Source organism: Microcaecilia unicolor, chromosome 1 (assembly GCF_901765095.1).
Source record: "Microcaecilia unicolor chromosome 1, aMicUni1.1, whole genome shotgun sequence".
NCBI classification, from domain to species: Eukaryota; Metazoa; Chordata; class Amphibia; order Gymnophiona; family Siphonopidae; genus Microcaecilia; species Microcaecilia unicolor.
This window is the reverse complement of record NC_044031.1, coordinates 181,423,902-181,444,211: the sequence shown is the minus strand read 5'-3', so window position 1 is coordinate 181,444,211 and position 20,310 is coordinate 181,423,902. Positions and strand designations below refer to the sequence as shown.

The following is a 20,310-nucleotide window of genomic DNA, read 5'->3' as shown; positions in this document are numbered from 1 at the left end:
ATTAAATACTTATTTCCCTCTGCAGAATGCAAATAAATTCATATACTTTCCACAATGTGATTTTCCGGATTTAATTTGTGATGTGCTATCTCTCACTGTTACCAATAACCTACCCTTCAATTATGGGCTGCTCATGTCTTTGTCAGTGGGCAAACTTACAAAATCAGCAAGGGATCAAATACTTATTTCCCCCACTGTACATATGAAGTATCACATACCATATGTAATGAGTCCATCTTGTTAGGCAGACTGGATGACCATAAATGTCTTTATGGTCATCTACAATGTTACAATACATCCAAAATATGTTCAATTTCTCTGGCTTCTATCTACAGCTAAAATAAGTCCATGGACATCCATGTGTCAGTTATCTTCTTACACTCATGCTTTAAATGTGCACAACAGTGACACAATAAACTTAATACTTTCCCTCAATTGTCAAACACTCAGCTCTACCAATGCTCCTCAGTCCTACCTGCAAGTACTTCCCCTGCTACTCCAGTAGAAACCCTCAGACAGCCCTGCAGCACTCCCCCTGCTATTCCAGTATTAAGACCCCCATATAACACTGCAGCACCTGCCCTGCTATTCCAGTTGAAAGAACACCACACAGTCCTGCAGCACTTTCCTTGCTATTCCAGTACTGAGACCCCCAAACAGCCCTGCAGCACTTCCCCTGCTATTCCAGTACTGAGACCCCCACACAGCCCTACAGCACTTCCCCTATTCCAGTACTAAGACCCCCACATTACCCTGCAGCACTTTCCCTGCTATTCCATGAAACAGAGCCCCCCCCCCCCCCCCACAGTGCCCTACAGCACTTCTTCTGTTATTCCACTACTGAGACAAGCACCCATAGATCAGCCAATACACCTCTGCACCATCCCGTTCTATTCCAGCACTAGAAGAGAGCCAGCCATGGCTCTGCAAATGCACCTCAGCTATGACCGGCATCAACCCCCCCCCCCCCCCCCCCCCCACTACTTTCAGCACAGACCAGTGATGACGCTCCCGGCTCTTAGGCAGAAGAGAACAGAGACCAAGGTGCAAAATTCAATTCTAACTTAGCCTCCCTCCACAAAGACTGCACAGTTTGGAGCAGAAGACAATGCCCTGGTCTTGCCATTGGGGAAACAAACATTTAGCGTAGTGAGTACTCACGTGGCATGATTCCCTGGTTCACCAGCTCTTCCCGTGTCCTCCGCTGCTGGAGCTTCAGTTGCAGGACTATAGAACAGGAGAATAGAGAAAGTACCCATCAGTGAAGGAATAAATAAGCAAAGGAAGCACCAAGGTTTACTCCTATCATAGTGAGAGCAGGCAAGCAAAAAGGAAGAAAGAGAAGAGTTCCCCTTAGACTACAAAAATAGCAGAAGCAGCTTGAATTTTTCGTGGTTTCCGTCACTGTTGCTGCTGGGGAGGAAGTTGTGAAGGGTCTTGATAGAATGATAAAAAAATTGAATTGCAAAAGTGAAAAGGGTTTTTTTTTTTGGTTTAGGTTAGCAAAGAGTTGTGGTTGCCCTGTTAGTCCATTTGGATATGTAGAAATAAGGATCAACAAAAGAGCTAGGAGTGATACTTTGTATTAGACTAAGTTAATACCCTGTAGCTAACTTCAAGAGTTAGCCTCTGTTAATCAGGTTAAAGAAACAGCACTGCAACAGTTGATTTAAATAGTACAGAATACAGTTATTACAAACAGCTCTCTTCTCAAAAAAAAATAAAAAACTTCTCTCCCACCCCCCACTCCCATCAGGCCTATCTCTGAGGAGTGTTGAAAACTTGCTTTTTTTCCACAGATACCCTCTATCTCTTCATTAACATGGGCAAACATTTCCCCCTGTGCTGTCTCAGTGAGTTTGGGGGGGGGGGGGGGGAGCAAAGCCCAAAACACTGCACTTTATTTGTCACAAAGTTAGTGACCAAGGCCACAGAGTGCAACCTCACCATCCAGAAACCTTCAGTAGCACCTCAGTCTGATAAGGAGACTTTTTTGAGCTCAGTGACTTCCACATTCCTGCACAACTTGACCAATAATTCACCAGTCCATTTGCATTACTGATGAAGCAGCAAGCTCAGTTCCCTTCCTGTTCCCGACTAATTAAACCCACCACTCACTTCATTACACTCACCACTATGTAGTTTTCAACAAAGAGGTCTCAGTACAGCTTGTGCATTTATTTTCAGAAACAAAGTGTGCCACTTACAGCTTCTTTTTGCCTACAGATTACATGGAAATTGCTGCCAGGTCACATGTGCTGGCAGCAAACTGTCTTTTCTTAAACTGATATGTCATTTCTCCTGGATCTTCAAAAACACTGAAGCCATTATAAACAGTTTCACTAGTTAACTGGGATTTTCAGCCACGGTAGGTTTATGCTTTGGTGGGCCCTAGACCAACAAGAACATCGTAATAAAATATTTTGAAACTCCTACATATGGGGACCTTGCCTGGTTCTGACAGCAGAGGAAAACTGGTAGATAAAGAAACAAAAAAGTAAGCTGCACTGCTCGCACTCCTCCTGCTGATGGAAGGATGCACTGGGGGTGGGAAGGACAGACTAGGGTTACCATATTTGCCGTGACAAAGAGGATACAAAATAAAATTCACAGGGGGATGATCAGAAGCAAACACTGGCGCTAGAGGCTGTTAGCGCCATACTAGCGCCGGCATTTGCTAACGCCCCAAGATTAGAGCGCTTGAGCGCGTGAAACTACGCGCTCAAGGGCTCTGAACGCAACTAGCATGCAAATGCATGCTAAACAGGGCATTAGGTATTCCTCCCCAACGATCAGTGGCCAGCGCCCAAGACTGGGTCGCTGGCTGCGGCAAACCCTCGGCACCTCCGAGCTGGCATTAGAGTTTGCAGATCATTGGGGAGGAATGGTGAGCCCTGTCCAGCATGCATTTGCATGCTGGCAGGCCCCCATTCCCCCCAACAACAAACTTGCCAGCGACAGGGGGCTGGGCTGGAGGTCCGGTGGATCCCCCCGGTCCCCCCAATGATCCCCCCCCCCAGGTTCAGGGAGGGCTGGAGATCTGGTGGGTCTTCAGCCCCCCCTAACTCCCCCAGCAAAGGTGACCAACCAACCCCTCCCCCCCCAGGTTCAGGGAGGGCTGGAGATCCGGTTGGTTTCCAGCCCCCCTAACTCCCCCAGCAAAGGTGACCAACCAACCCCCCCCCCCCCCCCCAGCGACAGGGGGCTGGAGGTCCGCTGGACCTCTGGTCCATCCCGACGACCCCCTCCCTGGTTCTCCCTTATATGGCGTATAGCCCTGCCCAGTGCATCCCAGGATACACTGGGCAGGGCTGGGCACCACCATTTTGCGGCGTCGCAAGAAGAGGAGGGAGGCAAGCTACCCTCCCTCCTCCAACACACAAGGTAGGGGGGACTAGACCGTTTGGGGGGGGGGATTGTCGGGGGGGACCTCCAGCCCCCCTGTCGCTGGGAGGGGGGTTGGTTGGTCGCCCACTAGGGAGCTGGATCATCGGGGGGAACCGGAGGTCCAGTGGATCTCCATCCCCCCCCCCTGTTGCCAGGGGGAGGGGGGTTTGGTTGGTCGCCCACTAGGGGGACTGGATCATCTGGGGGACCGTAGGTCCAGCCCCCCTGTCGCTGGGAGGGGGGGTTGGTTGGTCGCCCACCTGGGGAGGGATCATCAGGGGGAACGGAGGTCCACCGGGCCTCCAGCCCCCGTTGCTAGGGCAGGGGTAGTGGGGCCTGGTGACCTCCAGCCCCTGTGTGTTGACAGGTTTGGGCTTTTGACAGCCCAGACCTGTCAAACAAGTGCGGGAGAATTGTGCTGAGCGCATGCTCGGGTGCAATTCTCCCGCACTTCTACCCCATGATCAGAGATAATTGCGTGCTTAAATTTGCAAGCAATTATCTCTGATCATCGGTGCAGTAAAGCCCCGCGCTGTTCTAGCGCTATTTTAGAGCGTTGTTTGGAACAGTGCGGGGCTTTTGATCATCTGCTTGTCAGCCACACCACTGTCACACCCTCACCCCACCACCGCAGTGTCACCATGACCATCCCCCCAAAAAGCCACCCTCTCCCCCCCCCCATGTATGTCCCTGCCCCAATCTTTTTGTCAGCCTCCCTCCACCCACCATTTTTTTTTACAGCTCCCTCTCTCTACCCACATGATTCTGTTCACATCCCCTCCCCTCCTGTACCTTATCGTTGTGCCCTGGTGATCAAGTGGCCACTTTGGGGCAGGAAAAAGACCCCCTTTTCCTGCTCAGCGCTGCAGCAGACCTTTTGCTCCCATCGCCACTTCAAAATGGCTGAGAGTTCAAGTAGTGACCTCGCAAGACCTTCTGCAGAAGTCTTGCGAGGCCACTACTTGAACTCTTGGCAGTCATTTTGAAGTGGGGCTGGAAGCAAGAGGTCTGCGGCCATGCCAGGCAGGAAAGAGAGGTCTCTTTCCTGCCCTGACGAGGTCACTAGACCACCAGGGCACGACAATAAAGGTACAGGAGGGGAGGGGAGGGCAGGACACCCTGAGGTCCACTCGCCAACCTGCCCACCCGTTCACAAACCCAGACAAATGGGCAAGCTGGCAAAACCCACCCGGACACCCCGCAGTGTCCTCAAAAAGAGCACATGTCCGGGTAAAACTGGTCATATGGTAAACCTAGGACAGACCAACCTCTGCGGGCAGCAGTGGCACTGCATTTCCCCATCCTCCATCTTCTTTCTGCCAGCAGCTGACTTACCAGAGCAATAATCTGCCTTGGGAAGCAAAGTTTCAGCGTGCTTGTCTGACATTGCTGCCTGGATGTCTCAACGCCACCTGAAATTAAATATGACCAAAACCGAGCTTCTCATTTTCCCCCCTAAACCCACCTCCCCGCTCCCCCCATTTTCTATTTCTGTTGATGGCTCTCTCATTCTTCCTGTCTCCTCAGCTCGAAACCTTGGGGTCATCTTTGACTCTTCTCTCTCCTTCTCTGCTCATATCCAGCAGACCGCCAAGACCTGTCGTTTCTTTCTTTACAACATCCGTAAAATCCGCCCCTTTCTTTCCGAGCACTCTACCAAAACCCTCATCCACACCCTTGTCACCTCTCGTTTAGACTACTGCAATCTGCTTCTTGCTGGCCTCCCACTTAGTCACCTCTCCCCTCTCCAGTCGGTTCAAAACTCTGCTGCCCGTCTCATCTTCCGCCAGGGTCGCTTTACTCATACTACCCCTCTCCTCAAGACCCTTCACTGGCTCCCTATCCGTTTTCGCATCCTGTTCAAACTTCTTCTACTAACCTATAAATGTATTCACTCTGCTACTCCCCAGTATCTCTCCACACTCGTCCTTCCCTACACCCCTTCCCGTGCACTCCGCTCCATGGATAAATCCTTCTTATCTGTTCCCTTCTCCACTACTGCCAACTCCAGACTTCGCGCCTTCTGTCTCGCTGCACCCTACGCCTGGAATAAACTTCCTGAGCCCCTACGTCTTGCCCCATCCTTGGCCACCTTTAAATCTAGACTGAAAGCCCACCTCTTTAACATTGCTTTTGACTCGTAACCACTTGTAACCACTCGCCTCCACCTACCCTCCTCTCTTCCTTCCCGTTCACATTAATTGATTTGATTTGCTTACTTTATTTATTTTTTGTCTATTAGATTGTCAACTGTCCTTCAACCTCTGCCACCTTTTCTTCCCTTTCTGAAATCAGTGAAGAGGAAATTGCACATTTTCATTCCTCCTCTAAACTGACTACCTGTTCCTCTAATCCTATTCCCACCCATCAACTCAGCACTCTCTCCTACTGTCATCCCTTCTATCTGTCATATCCTCAAATCTTTCACTTTCCACTGCAACTATTCCTGATGCCTTAAAAACACGCTTAGTTACACCACTCCTCAGAAAACCTTCATTGGACTCTACCTGCCCTTCCAACTATTGCCCCATCTCCCTCCTCCCTTTCTCATCCAAGCTTCTTGAACATGCTGCTCACCACCATTTTCTTGACTTTCTTTCATCTCAGCCTATACTTGATCCATTTCAATTGGCTTTTGCCCTCTACATTCAACTGAAACAGCCCTTGCTCCAATTACCTGTTCCTGGTCAGATCCAAAGATCTCTATTCTTTTTGATCTATTTGCTTATCTATTTGCTTACTGTTGATCACCAGCTACTTCTTGATACATTTTCCTCGCTTGGATTTCAGAGTTCTTTTCTTTCTTGGTTTTCTTCTTCTCTCCCATCACACATAGTGTATGCTCTGGTGGATCCTCCTCTACTTCTATCCCAGTATCAGTTAGAGTACCTCAGGGCTTTGTCTTGGGACCTCTTCTTTTCTATATCTATACTTATCCCTTGGTGCTCTGATCTCCTCCCATGCTCTTCAGTATCATCTTTGTGCTGATGACTCTCTAATCTATCTTTCCACATGAGAAATTTCAGCAGGAGTCTAGTCCAGGCCCAAGTCCCAGCCTGTCTGTCTGACATTGCTACCCAGATGTCTCAATGCCATCTGAAACTAAACAATGCCAAGAATTAGCTTCTCATCTTTGCTCCTAAACCCACCTCTCCTCTTCCTCCATTCTTTATCTCTGTGGATAACACTCATACTCCCTGTCCCATCAGCTCATAATCTGACTCCTCTCTCTCTCTTTTTTTTTTTTTTGCATATATCCAGACTTCTAAAACCTGTCTTTTTTTTCTCTCTATAAGATCACCAAAATTTGTCCTTTCCTTTCTGAACACACATCACCTCACAGGAGACAAATGCAACTTGGTTCTCTCAGGTCTCCTACTAAGCCATCTCTCTTCCCTTCAATAAGTTCAAAATTCTGCTGCATGTCTTATATTCACCAGTGTCACTGTGCTCATATTAGCTCTCTCCACAAGTTGCTTCATTGCCTCCCTATCTTTTTCCACATACAGTTCAAACTACTCTTATTGACTTGCAAGTACATTCACTCTACAGCTCCTCAGTACCTCTCCACTCTTATCTCTTTCCAAAGATAGTAGGACTAGGGGGCACGCAATGAAGCTAAGTAGCAAATTTAAAACAATAGGGAGAAAATGTCACTCAACGTGTAATTAAACTCTGGAATTTGTTGCCAGAGAATGTGATAACAGTTAGCTTGGCAGGGTTTAAAAAAAAGGTTTGGATAATTTCCTAAAAGAAAAGTCCATTAACCATTATTAAGATGGACTTGGGAAAATCCACTGCTTATTTCTAGTATAAACATAGTAGATGACGGCAGAAAAAGACCTGCACGGTCCATCCAGTCTGCCCAAGAAGATAAATTCATATGTGCTATTTTTTTTATTTGTACTGTCCTCTTCAGTGCACAGACCGTATAAGTCTGGCCAGCCCTATCCCCGCCTCCCAACCACCAGCTCTGGCACAGACCCTATAAGTCTGCCCAGCACTATCCCCATCTCCCAACTACCAGTCCCGCCTTCCACCACCAGCTCTGGCACAGATCATATAAGTCTGCCCAGAACTATCCCTGCCTCCCACCACCGGCTCTGGCACAGACCATATAACTCTGCCCAGCACTATCCCCACCGCCCAACCACCAGCCCTGGCACAGACCGTATAAGTCTGCCCAGCACTAGTCCCGCCTCCCAACCACCAGCCCTAGCACAGACCGTATAAGTCTGCGCAGCACTAGCCCCGCCTCCCAACCACCAGCTCTGCCACCCATTCTAGGCTAAGCTCCTGAGGATCCCTTCCTTCTGCACAGGATTCCTTTATGTTTATCCCACGCATGTTTGAATTCCGTTACCGTTTTCATCTCCACCACCTCCCGTGGGAGGGCATTCCAAGCATCCACCACCCTCTCCGTGAAAAAATACTTCCTGACATTCTTCTTGAGTCTACCCCCCTTCAATCTCATTTCATGCCCTCTCGTTCTACTGCCTTCCCATCTCTGGAAAATGTTTGTTTGCGGATTAATACCTTTCAAATATTTGAATGTTTGTATCATATCACCCCTGTTTCTTCTTTCCTCCAGGGTATACATGTTCAGGTCCGCAAGTCTCTCCTCATACGTCTTGTAACGCAAATCCCATACCATCCTCGTAGCTTTTCTTTGCACTGCTTCAATTCTTTTACAATCCTTAGCAAGATACGGCCTCCAAAACTGAACACAATACTCCAGGTGGGGCCTCACCAACAACTTGTACAGGGGCATCAACACCACTTTTCTTCTGCTTGTCACACCTCTCTCTATACAGCCTAGTAACCTTCTAGCTAGGGCCACCGCCTTGTCACACTGTTTCATCGCCTTCAGATCCCAGATACTATAAGCAACATAAAATCTATTTTACTGTTTTGGAATCTTGCCAGGTACTTGTGACCTGGATTGGCCACTGTTGGAAACAGGATACTGGGCTCGATGGACCTTTGGTCTCTCCCAGTATGCTAATGCTTATGTTCTTATGACCCTGGAATTTTACAGCAAGCAGACAACCTTACTGATGAAAGGTGGGCATGCTGACTTAAAATAATAAATTTTTCAAAAGAAGCAAATTTTCAAGGGCACATCAACCTGCATTACTGTGCTTCTGTACAGCAGTAAAACACATTATCACTGTAAACTGGCATGTTGCTAAGTTAAGCAAATTCAAGAAGAAATAAAACCATACAGAAGAAATAAATCCATACAGTTCATGTCACAAACAGAATGTTAGTTTAAATCCATAACAAACTTAACTAATGAAAGGAGAAAAGCAGAGGAGGAAAGGAGAGAAAGGGGAATGGGACTTGATATACCACCTTTCTGTGGGTTTTGGAACCACATTCAAAGCAGTTTACATAGTATATACAGGTTCTTCTTTGTACCTGGGGCAATGGAGGGTTTGGTGACTTGCCCAGAGTCACAAGGCGCTGCAGTGGGAATCAAACCCAGTTCCCCAGGATCAAAGTCTGCTGCACTAACCACTAGGCTACTTCTCCACTCCAAGAAGCAATGGACAGTGTGGTGAGCAGAGGTTCAGGTTGATCATGATTTATTTATCTGTTGCATTTGTATCCCACATTTTCCCACCTATTTGCAGGCTCAATGTGGCTTACATTATTCCGTAATGGCAATCGTCATTTCCAGAATGAGAAATACAGGAGGTACTGCATTAAAGTTCATAAGTGACAGAGTAGATTAAGCAGTCAAGTGTAGAGAATTCATATTTGGAATGAGAAATAGAGTGGTACTGCGTTAGAGTTCATTCGTGACAGAGTAACTGAAGCAGTCAAGTATAGAGAGTTCTGTTTTGTCCAGTTCTGGTATGTTTTATTTCTGGTGTTTAGGATGGATCATTGTGGTATGCCTTATTGAACAGATTGGTTTTTAGTGATTTTCGGAAGTTAGTTAGGTCGTGCATTGTTTTTATGGCGTTTGGTAGTGCATTCCATAGTTGTGTGCTTATGTAGGAGAAGCTGGATGCATATGTTGATTTATATTTTAGTCCTTTGCAGCTGAGGTAGTGGAGATTCAGGAATGTGCGTGCTGACCTTTTTGTATTCCTGGTTGGTAAGTCTATGAGGTCTGACATGTAGACCGGGGCCTCACCGTGAATGATTTTATGAACCACAGTGCAAATTTTGAACACAATACGTTCTTTAAGTGGGAGCTAGTGTAGTTTTTCTCTAAGGGGTTTGGCGCGTTCATATTTCGTTTTTCCAAATACGAGTCTAGCTGCTGTGTTTTGGGCAGTCTGGAGTTTCGTAATGATTTGTTCTATGCATCTGGCATAGATTGCATTGCAGTAATCTAGGTGGCTTAGCATCATTGATTGTACCAGGCTGCGGAATATTTCCCTTGGGAAGAAAGGTTTTACTCTTTTGAGTTTCCACGTTGAACGGAACATTTTCTTAGTTGTATTTTTCGAATAGCTTTGTGGTGAAGAGATGGGGCAAGATGTGGAACTTGTATTCATTAAGCTGTTTACTAGTGAGATAATAGTCAGCTTAACCCTCTTCATTTTCAGATATTAGTGGTACATGCACACACACAGGTGGCAGTCTCTAAATGCTCTATCAGAGGATGAATATCCAGGCATACAAAAATTCAGCAGAAGGGATCCCTGGCTGTTTGGGATTGCTGTTTTCCTCAAGCTCAGTATAAGGATCCCAGGGCCCTGGGTCAGACCAACAGTCCACTGAACTGAGCACCCTGTCTCTGACAATGATCAATTCAGTTTTTTTGGAAAGATCACCCAACAGATGCAGATGGGAACACTCCATATTGCTGGCTCCCAGAATTAAGAGGTAGTGAGCCCATAATTTGGTTTCAGCAGATAGTTTAGATCTTACTAATTTTTTTGACTCTTCTCAAAATATTATTTCTAAAAGAGCTACTCTGATTGTTACCTTAGCTCTGCCTGAACAGAAGACGTCAATTCTTAAAGCCTTTTTTTCCCCTAAGAAAGCTCTTCCTTTTTGTGGTCAAACAATTTGTATGTTTCCTGATGTAGTTAAGTCTACCCAACTGAGCCTAAACGTTTAGCCAAGGGAGATACTTTTGTTCGTAAATTTCCTTGTAAATGCTTGGTTACATTTGAAATTCCTATTTATATATATATATTTTTTTTAGATCCTTGTCACAGAGAGTTTTCTTTCATCTAAAGCCAAGTAGTTTTTCTTTTTGATGTGCCAATAGGTTCATACGTATAGAGTTTATTACAATTTTCCAATTCTCTTGTTAAGAGAATATTTTTTTTCATTCATGCACTTAATTTTGATCTAGGGAATTCTCCATTATGTGGGCTAGACTGAATAATGTGATTAATTGATTTATGTTTTATATTTTTTTTTTTCAATTTTCTGTATATGTTCTGTTTGTAACATTTAAATGACAATTAAAAAAAAAGAGGTGGTGAGCCACAAGTTTACCTGGCTAATAAATAAGTAAATGAATCTGTCCTCTGGAAACCTGTCCAAACCTTTTTCAGAATCTGTTATGCTATTGACCTTAACCAGTGCATGGCAAGTTGGTCCTGGAATATGTCCTAGCCAATCTGGTTTTCTGGATCTCCCTAACAAAAATTACATAAATCTGCAGACACTGCCTCTCACGCTTTTCCATTGGTGATATCTTGAAATGCAACCAGGCCAGGGTACAGTGGGGGAAATAAGTATTTGATCCCTTGCTGATTTTGTAAGTTTGCCCACTGACAAAGACATGAGCAGCCCATAATTGAAGGGTAGGTTATTGGTAACAGTGAGAGATAGCACATCACAAATTAAATCCGGAAAATCACATTGTGGAAAGTATATGAATTTATTTGCATTCTGCAGAGGGAAATAAGTATTTAATCCCTCTGGCAAACAAGACCTAATACTTGGTGGCAAAACCCTTGTTGGCAAGCACAGCGGTCAGACGTCTTCTGTAGTTGATGATGAGGTTTGCACACATGTCAGGAGGAATTTTGGTCCACTCCTCTTTGCAGATCATCTCTAAATCATTAAGAGTTCTGGGCTGTCGCTTGGCAACTCGCAGCTTCAGCTCCCTCCATAAGTTTTCAATGGGATTAAGGTCTGGTGACTGGCTAGGCCACTCCATGACCCTAATGTGCTTCTTCCTGAGCCACTCCTTTGTTGCCTTGGCTGTATGTTTTGGGTCATTGTCGTGCTGGAAGACCCAGCCACGACCCATTTTTAAGGCCCTGGCGGAGGGAAGGAGGTTGTCACTCAGAATTGTACGGTACATGGCCCCATCCATTCTCCCATTGATGCGGTGAAGTAGTCCTGTGCCCTTAGCAGAGAAACACCCCCAAAACATAACATTTCCACCTCCATGCTTGACAGTGGGGACGGTGTTCTTTGGGTCATAGGCAGCATTTCTCTTCCTCCAAACACGGCGAGTTGAGTTCATGCCAAAGAGCTCAATTTTGTCTCATCTGACCACAGCACCTTCTCCCAATCACTCTCGGCATCATCCAGGTGTTCACTGGCAAACTTCAGACGGGCCGTCACATGTGCCTTCCGGAGCAGGGGGACCTTGCGGGCACTGCAGGATTGCAATCCGTTATGTCGTAATGTGTTACCAATGGTTTTCGTGGTGACAGTGGTCCCAGCTGCCTTGAGATCATTGACAAGTTCCCCCCTTGTAGTTGTAGGCTGATTTCTAACCTTCCTCATGATCAAGGATACCCCACGAGGTGAGATTTTGCGTGGAGCCCCAGATCTTTGTCGATTGACAGTCATTTTGTACTTCTTCCATTTTCTTACTATGGCACCAACAGTTGTCTCCTTCTCGCCCAGCGTCTTACTGATGGTTTTGTAGCCCATTCCAGCCTTGTGCAGGTGTATGATCTTGTCCCTGACATCCTTAGACAGCTCCTTGCTCTTGGCCATTTTGTAGAGGTTAGAGTCTGACTGATTCACTGAGTCTGTGGACAGGTGTCTTTCATACAGGTGACCATTGCCGACAGCTGTCTGTCATGCAGGTAACGAGTTGATTTGGAGCATCTACCTGGTCTGTAGGGGCCAGATCTCTTACTGGTTGGTGGGGGATCAAATACTTATTTCCCTCTGCAGAATGCAAATAAATTCATATACTTTCCACAATGTGATTTTCCGGATTTAATTTGTGATGTGCTATCTCTCACTGTTACCAATAACCTACCCTTCAATTATGGGCTGCTCATGTCTTTGTCAGTGGGCAAACTTACAAAATCAGCAAGGGATCAAATATTTATTTCCCCCACTGTATATTCCAAGGTCAGCCTGAGGAACACTAGCTTAACCACACTCTCTAGCAGTAAATCCCACAGTTTAATTCTTAAACGTACCACCAGGTTCGTGGAGTGTCCCTGACTCTGAATGGGTAAAATAAAGTTAATCAGACACAAAGGCGTGCTGAAAGAGACTTCATTTTTATTATACAAACAATTTTCATTTAATATGCTAAAGTATTAAAATTTATGCAAACGTGTAACTATTGTAGCAGAATTTCAGAATCCTTGCTGAAGAATTTTCTTGACTGTCAACATAAAAATACTGGAGGCTGTGGTTACAAGCAAATGCTATTCCCCAAACCCAGTGGTTTATTTTTTTTTAATTTTTGTTACATTTGTACCCCGCGCTTTCCCACTCATGGCAGGCTCAATGCGGCTTACATATTATATACAGGTACTTATTTGTACCTGGGGCAATGGAGGGTTAAGTGACTTGCCCAGAGTCACAGGGAGATGCCTGTGCCTGAGGTGGGAATCGAACTCAGTTCCTCAGTTCCCCAGGACCAAAGTCCACCACCCTAACCACTAGGCCTCTCTTTAAAAAGAGCTACAGGAACATAAGCAGAAGTTTTGAAGTCTCATCAAGGAACATGGACTGGAAAAAAAAAAAAAAACTACGGTCTTGCAACAATCACTGTATGTCCCCAAGAAAGAAAAATGCAGGGAGAGAGTTTTATGAAATGGACTAAGTTGATTGACTAACAATTTTCTATTGCCTTATAACAGCTCAAACATTAGGACCACGGAGATATGAAAGGACACTACTGAAGGCAGATTACTCAAGTCCCTCAACGGTAGTATTTCAACACAACATGACAAGATTGAGAGCACTTCAGTCTCTGGCTGAATGCTGTCAGGTATTGCTCTCCCCACTCCCCATTTTGCAAACTGGTAATAATGCTTGTTTACCACCAATATTTCAAACAAAGACCCGATCTCCCACCCTCTTGTTGACCCCCTGAATGAAAATAGCCAGAAGGGAGCAACAGCTGCTCCTAATCAGACAGGAATAGCCAAGGAAACTGGGAGAGAGCAGTGTCAGGTTCAGAAACGGAAAGGCCAACAGAGAAGTATAAAAAGATGTATTACAAGACACACAGAGAGGCCTGACACACAAAATTAAAGCCATACCAGTATAAAACAAGCAAGAAATAAAGCCTGAGCAATCTTCAGGGGACAAGGAGAAACAACTTTCAAAATGGCATGCTATGATGCATTCTGCCATCAGATATAAAATGTAATCTAATCAGACAAGAGTGAAAATCATTGGAAATTTATTATTTTTATTTCACTCCCGTCTCTCTCCTTTACAACTGTAGCAACAGGCTTTAGGGGAGAAGAGGCGCAGCACGAGCCCGACCCCACCCCACCCAGTAAGGCACTGGAGCTCCCAATTGCTCTAAACTGGATCATGGTCTTCAGTTACTCCATCACTTGAAAACTTGTTCATTGCCTTGTGGTGTTACATTTTTCGAGATGCAAAGGGGCTTGCATTAATTCCATGCTATTAAGCTCTGTGCAAGTAACCAGAGGTTATTTTCCACGAATGTGTGCAGCTGTTACGTGAAAACCCCATTTGCTGGAAAAGAGTCTCCCTCCTTTATCAGGGGGTTTCAGTAGAAGGGAAGAGAATTACTTTCTCCCAGCATGTACCAGAAACCTGGAAATGAGATCCATAATGTATAAAACACAACACATACCCACATAAGCTAAAATCCTGGGGCATCCGTACAAACATAACTAATCAATGGTAGACTACAATGCCGAAATGAATGACCTGTGTAGGATTTTGACTTAAAATCTGATTCTACATACAGAAACAGAGACAACGAAGGCAGATGAGGAAGGGCCCAATGATTAGGCAAACTGGGTGATCACCTACGGGCCGATGATCAGAAGCAAACACAGGCGCTAGAGTCTGTTAGTACCATACTAGCGCCTGCGTTTGCTACCGCCCCATGATCAGAGCCCCCAAGCGTGTGAAACAACGCACTCACGGGCTCTGAACGCAACCAGCATGCAAATGCATGCAAAACATGGCTCTTAGCGCAAGTAGCATGCAAATGCATGTTAAGCCTATTCATCCCCAATGATCAGTGACCAGCGCACCAAAGATTGGCTCGTTGGTCACAGCGTTAGGGTTTGCAGACCTTTGGAGATTAATAATGAGTCCTGTCCAGCATGCATTTGCATGTTAGCTGGCCCCCATTCCCCCCAATGGAGCAGCCCCAGCAGGAACCCCGAACCGACCCCCCTCCCCCCCAGCAACAGGGGGCTGGAGGTCCGGCAGACTTCCGGTCCCCCTGACCCCCCGACACAGGTTCGGGAGGGCCTGGAGATCCGGTGGGTCCTCAGCCCCCCTAACACCCCCAGCATCCTTCTGATGCCCCCCCCCCCCCGTGGGCCATAGGTAAGCCCCCCCTCCCACCTGGTGGTCTAGTGGCCCTTCCCCACCCCCCTACCTGCAGTTGGAAGAGGGAAGTGGCCTTCCTTTTCTTCATCGGCACTGCCTGGAAAATGGTGGCACCCTGCCCAGTGCATCCCGGGATGCACTGGGTGGGGCTTCACACCATATAAGAGCCCTGTTTTGCATGCATTTGCATGCTAGTTGCGTTCAGAGAGAATTGCGTGCAATTATCTCTGATCATACGTCCGGTAGAGCCCTGCGCTATTTTTAGAGCTCTGTTTGGAACAGCACGGGGCTTTTGATCGTCTGCCTACTAGGGCAGCAGCTTCTGGGGGAAGGGGACAACAAAAAGCAGCTGCTGTCAAAGCAAAACAATAGGGTCTGACAACCACACAAACTCAAAGAATCGTCAGCATAAATTTTTACCTGCACGAAGAATGGGCCCTTGTAAATGGCTTTTGGAAACTGTCCTCACTGTGTACACTTATAAAACAAAGTTTAATATTTGAAAGTCCAAATATATTTTTCTAGAATTGTGCTAGGAGCGCTAGTGTTGGAATGATCATGATGCTCGAGTTTAATTACCAAATCTTTGGGAGGAAAGGGAGGTTGCTAGGAGTATAAAAGTTAATTGAGAGGGGCTGAAAGACGTTTTGCCTAGGACCCTTGCAGTAGGGCCCTGAAATGAGGATAAGGCCCATCTAGCCTGCTTGGTGCTGATGCAACACTGCTAAGGTTTCTCCTACCTAAGCATCCTCTGAATTTTGTCATCTGTTATGTTCTGGAAACCAATGGGAAACTACTCCATGTGTTCAATGTGGCAGCAGCTTGCTTTACCCATAAACAAGCAGTTTAAATTTATGGTGCTTGAGGTTACTGAAGAGATGTGGGAGAAAACAGCAAGCAGAGAGAGAGAGAGAGTGAGAGAGAGAGAAATGAGCAAGAAGGTGAGCTGAACTGAAGATGCCAGCCTCCAGTAAGAACGCAGGGAACTCGGTGGATGTGCACAGGGGAGTAAGAGAACGGGCAAATAGAAAATGATAAAGCAACGGAAAGCAACTGAGAGGACCTGCAAAAAAGAAGTGAAATTGAGAAATGAAAGAAAGAAGCAGAACAAAAGAAATATGCCAGAGAGAGACTTAGCTGAAAATAAATATTTAAGCTTCCAATCAGTTAATGAAATAAAGTAATTTTATTTCTGTAAAAATGTGTTTTAACTCTGAATGAAGTGTCCACTGCATCATAAGGAAGAGTAAAAGATGTGCACACACACACATGCTCAATCACAAACTGAGAAAGGGGGATGGGGAATACTGGTCCAGATTACACTTCACTTGAATCTCCGATTCCTAATGGCAGTGAGTGTTATTAATCACCATATTCAATTGAGGATCATTGGCAAAAAAGCACACACAGAGTAGCAGCATTATCATGCAAAAAGCAAGAAATTGAAATAGCTATTTCAAATATGGAAATTTTGCTAATTTCTATATAATCATGAGCCAGAACAATGTACAATATGTAAATGGAATGCTGATGTGATGGTGGTATTCAAAGTGCGATAAGCTGACAAAAATCACATCACAAAAGAAAAAAGGCTTTGCTTTTTTTGTTTGTTGTTTTTTAACCTCCAGCATTCATTGAAGGCCTCTGAAAATCTTTTTTTCAAAATGGCTTTAGTTAGCAGACTACATTCCTTTGACACATTTGATTTTATGTTTTTTTTAAACCTATACGGTTATGTTTTAATGCTTAAATTATTTTATTCATTTGGGTTTAAAGATCCAAATGATTCAAATATGCTACAAAGTCACCAAAAAAAGGGGTTTTAAGTCTTCCACCTACAAATATGGAAAGACCAAATACACAGTCCACACTTAAGGGACCATGCAAGTGGCATTTATCAGTCCACTGGTGTGCATGGGGAATGGGACAGTGGGGTAACTGGGTTGGAGGCACCAAGCTGTGGGTCACACAGGGAGATCTGATGTATGACTAATTCATTCATTTGGAATTAGAGGTCTATACAGCTGGACAAAGGATTTCATAAGGTTCAGTAAAACCTTTTAATAACCAGTCCTCTCAAAGCATAAACAAATGACAATTTAAGTCAAAATTCCTGTACAGCATATTCTTTACAAGACTGATGTGTGAATTTTCCCTCACAGAACAGCCTAACCCTCGCCCCCCACCCACATCATAAAACTGAATGTATTATTTAGTTAGCAGTGTTTCAACAGACTCTTTAGACCGCCCAGAGAAAATAGCACTGCCTCTCAGAACCAGTGCAGAACCATATCAAGGTCCTCTGTACCTTACGGAAATAGAAAATCCCTTGGAAGACTTCACAGGAAAAAGCACTTCCAAGCACATCCTGACAATGTGGACTGTGTATATTAAAGCATACCCTGGCAGAGCAGTGAGGTTCATTTCTGCTGCAGTATGCACAAAACTAAACCATCTGACAACAGTGCCCCATGAAAAAGAAATAAAGGTCTTAATTCTGGTGCCATGACAAAATCAAAAACAGATTTAACGTGGAACCTGCTGAAATCCCTCTTCACACAAACACAATGTTCCCAAAGAAGCCCTGCCTTGGTGTTCTGAAATGTAAAAACGCTAAAGGATTCATGTGAGGAGGATTTATGTATGCCAGGTAAAGCCAAATGGGAGTTGAGAGGAGAAAGCACAGAGACGAGCATGGGTAAGGATCACTGGGGCCCAATAAGTCTTAACCAACTGCACTCTTCTGCCTCCCTCACCCTACCGACATCCTTCTGTCGCTATCCTATGTATGCCTGAATTCTGCAACAGTTTTGTACTGGGAGTCTATTCCAGGGGTCCCCCGCCTCCCATGCCATACCTGTACCAATCACTAGGGAGTCACCTGAAACATTCCCTGTGTCATTTTCCTGTGTTGGAAAGTGTGCGCACTCTTTACAATATTGCCTCCAAAATGGTGGGGGGGGGGGGGGGGGGGGGGGGGGGGGGGAGAAAGAATATTCCTGTAAATGGCACGGGAAACTAAACAACAACATTTTGACTACACATCCAACCAAACACAGATGTGCACATGCCCTAACACTACAATAGGGTCAGCGAACACTCTACATTTCTGCTGCTTTATCCATTTTGCAGCTGTAAGTTGGGAAAAATGCAATCTGGGAACTTTACCTGTGAACTAAGGAAGGGCAGAGCAGAGCATCAGTTGGGCTCTGCAGATTGCGGCAATCAAATTACTATTTACTAAAAACAGAACCCAACTGTACATAAAGATGGGCAGTTTAACATGTATGGCAGATATGTGCATAAGTTACATCAGTTTTAAAAAGGGGAAGTGTGTATATTTGTGCTTTGAAAAGTATCCCAAGAGAAGTGTATGCACACATTTATACCTGTACTCGGGCATGCACAAATGTCTTGGTTTACTTTATAAAATACACACAAATACAAAGCCCACCCCAACCTTATCCCAGGAATGCCTCTGTTCAGATTGGAGAATTACAGGGTATATCTGCGCAAGTTTACACAAATATACCCCAGGCTATTTTACAAGTGGCCTTTGCAGCACGTTCTTCGTACAGAAATGCCTTATAAAATTGCCCTAATGGTAAATAAACGTAAATCAGAATTCTTTTATACAGGCAAGGAATTTTTTATTTCTTAGTAAGTTATGTCAGGCACAAATATTCCTTAGCCTGGAGCCACAGCCCAATGTGATGCAAGGCTAGATAATGACTGAGTCACTATCCAGCAATCCAAACAGCAAGCCCACACCAATGCCAGAACTTAAAATACAAAACTGAAAATCATCATGGCTTGCAGCCCAAACAGCATCAGTGAGGAAATAGCAGTGCAATTCAAAACGAGCTTGTGTCATAAAGCTCCAATGACTGCTTAGAGATGCACAGCGGGGGCTTTAAAAATATAGTTCTGCAGCTTCTGATTCTGCAAATTCCATCAGTGCAAAATCCTCTGAGCACTGGTATATTACTGGCAGTAGCATACTTTGGACAAAACCCTCATCACACATGACCTCTCACTTTTAAATGGGCCCAAAGCAACTAAAATGGAAGCTAGTTTCCTCACTAAAGAGGCAGGCCCAATAAGTAACTGTTATAATCTTTCTTCTGCTTTCTCACAGCATATTGGTTTAGTTCGTTCCATACTGCATTGGCACTTGAAGGCTCTCTTTTTTTTTGATCAGGCTTTCAATTTGTAATTGCTAATATATGTGTCATGTCATTTGTATATGTTTATTAGAACACACTTAGAATATTTGTGATTTCACTGGATACGTTTGTTAAATAAATATGGTTAATACTTTATTTGCAGTACAATTCAGTCAGAAAAATTCACAGTACAGGCAACAAAGAAAAAGCATGGTTTGTAATCCTCGCAGTGTGAATGTGTGCATGTATGTAGCTACTCTGTGTTATGACTTCTCTGCATGTGTTATATATATATAGGGGGTAGCTGGGAGTTGTAGGGTAGTTCTCTTGTGGGGCTAGTTTTTGAGAATAGGGCCAGTTTGCCTGTGGGGGTGGGGGGAATTTTTGAAAGTAGGGCCAGTTTGCAGGGTGGTATTGGAGTTGAGGGGGTACTTTTGGAAGTAGGACAGTTTGCAGAATGGTAGGATAGATGCAAGGGTAGTTTTTTTTTTTTTTTGGGGGGGGGGGGTATATGGGGGGAGGTGGCTTATTCCTCTGGAACTCCCAGTCCGATTTGGTCAATCTTCAAATTTCACAACCAAGGGAGTAGTGTGGACAAATGACACTTCCAACAAACTCGAGGTAGACGAAGGATGTCAAATAAAAAGGACTTTTATTTGTCAACAAACAATAATTGACTCTGGACTCGACACGGTGCCGTGTTTTGGCGCTGAACAGTGTCTGCCTCAGGAGTCTGTAATAATAGTGTAATATTGAAAGGGCTGTGTGAGTACACTGTGGAAACCTAGTGTATTTCCAAAAGGAGACAAAAGACGCCACAAAATACTGCTCGCATTAATGATCCGTGTCAAGTCAAGAGTCAATTAGTGTTTGTTGATTAATAAAACCCATTTTGTTTGACATCCTTAGAGGCATATTTTCAAAGCACTTTGGGAGGCTAAGTTCCATAGGTTTCTATGGAACTTTGGGAGGCTAAGTGCTTTGAAAATGAGCCTCTTTGTCTCCCTCAAAGTTTGCTGAAAGCGTAGTT

General features: G+C 44.9%; 1 protein-coding gene across 6 annotated transcripts in view; it reads right to left on the bottom strand.

Moving 5' to 3' along the window:
* MRTFA (myocardin related transcription factor A) overlaps positions 1-20,310 on the bottom strand; it is a 342,546-nt gene that overhangs the window by 171,229 nt on the left and 151,007 nt on the right. For all 6 annotated transcript variants that reach the window (XR_003942109.1, XM_030202867.1, XM_030202876.1 and 3 more), the window contains one exon: positions 1,162-1,227. Coding sequence is in view for 5 of the 6 variants with exons in the window: in XM_030202867.1 (XP_030058727.1) it covers positions 1,162-1,227 (66 nt within the window). In the remaining variant the exon portion in view is untranslated. The remainder of the gene's footprint in view (positions 1-1,161; positions 1,228-20,310) is intronic.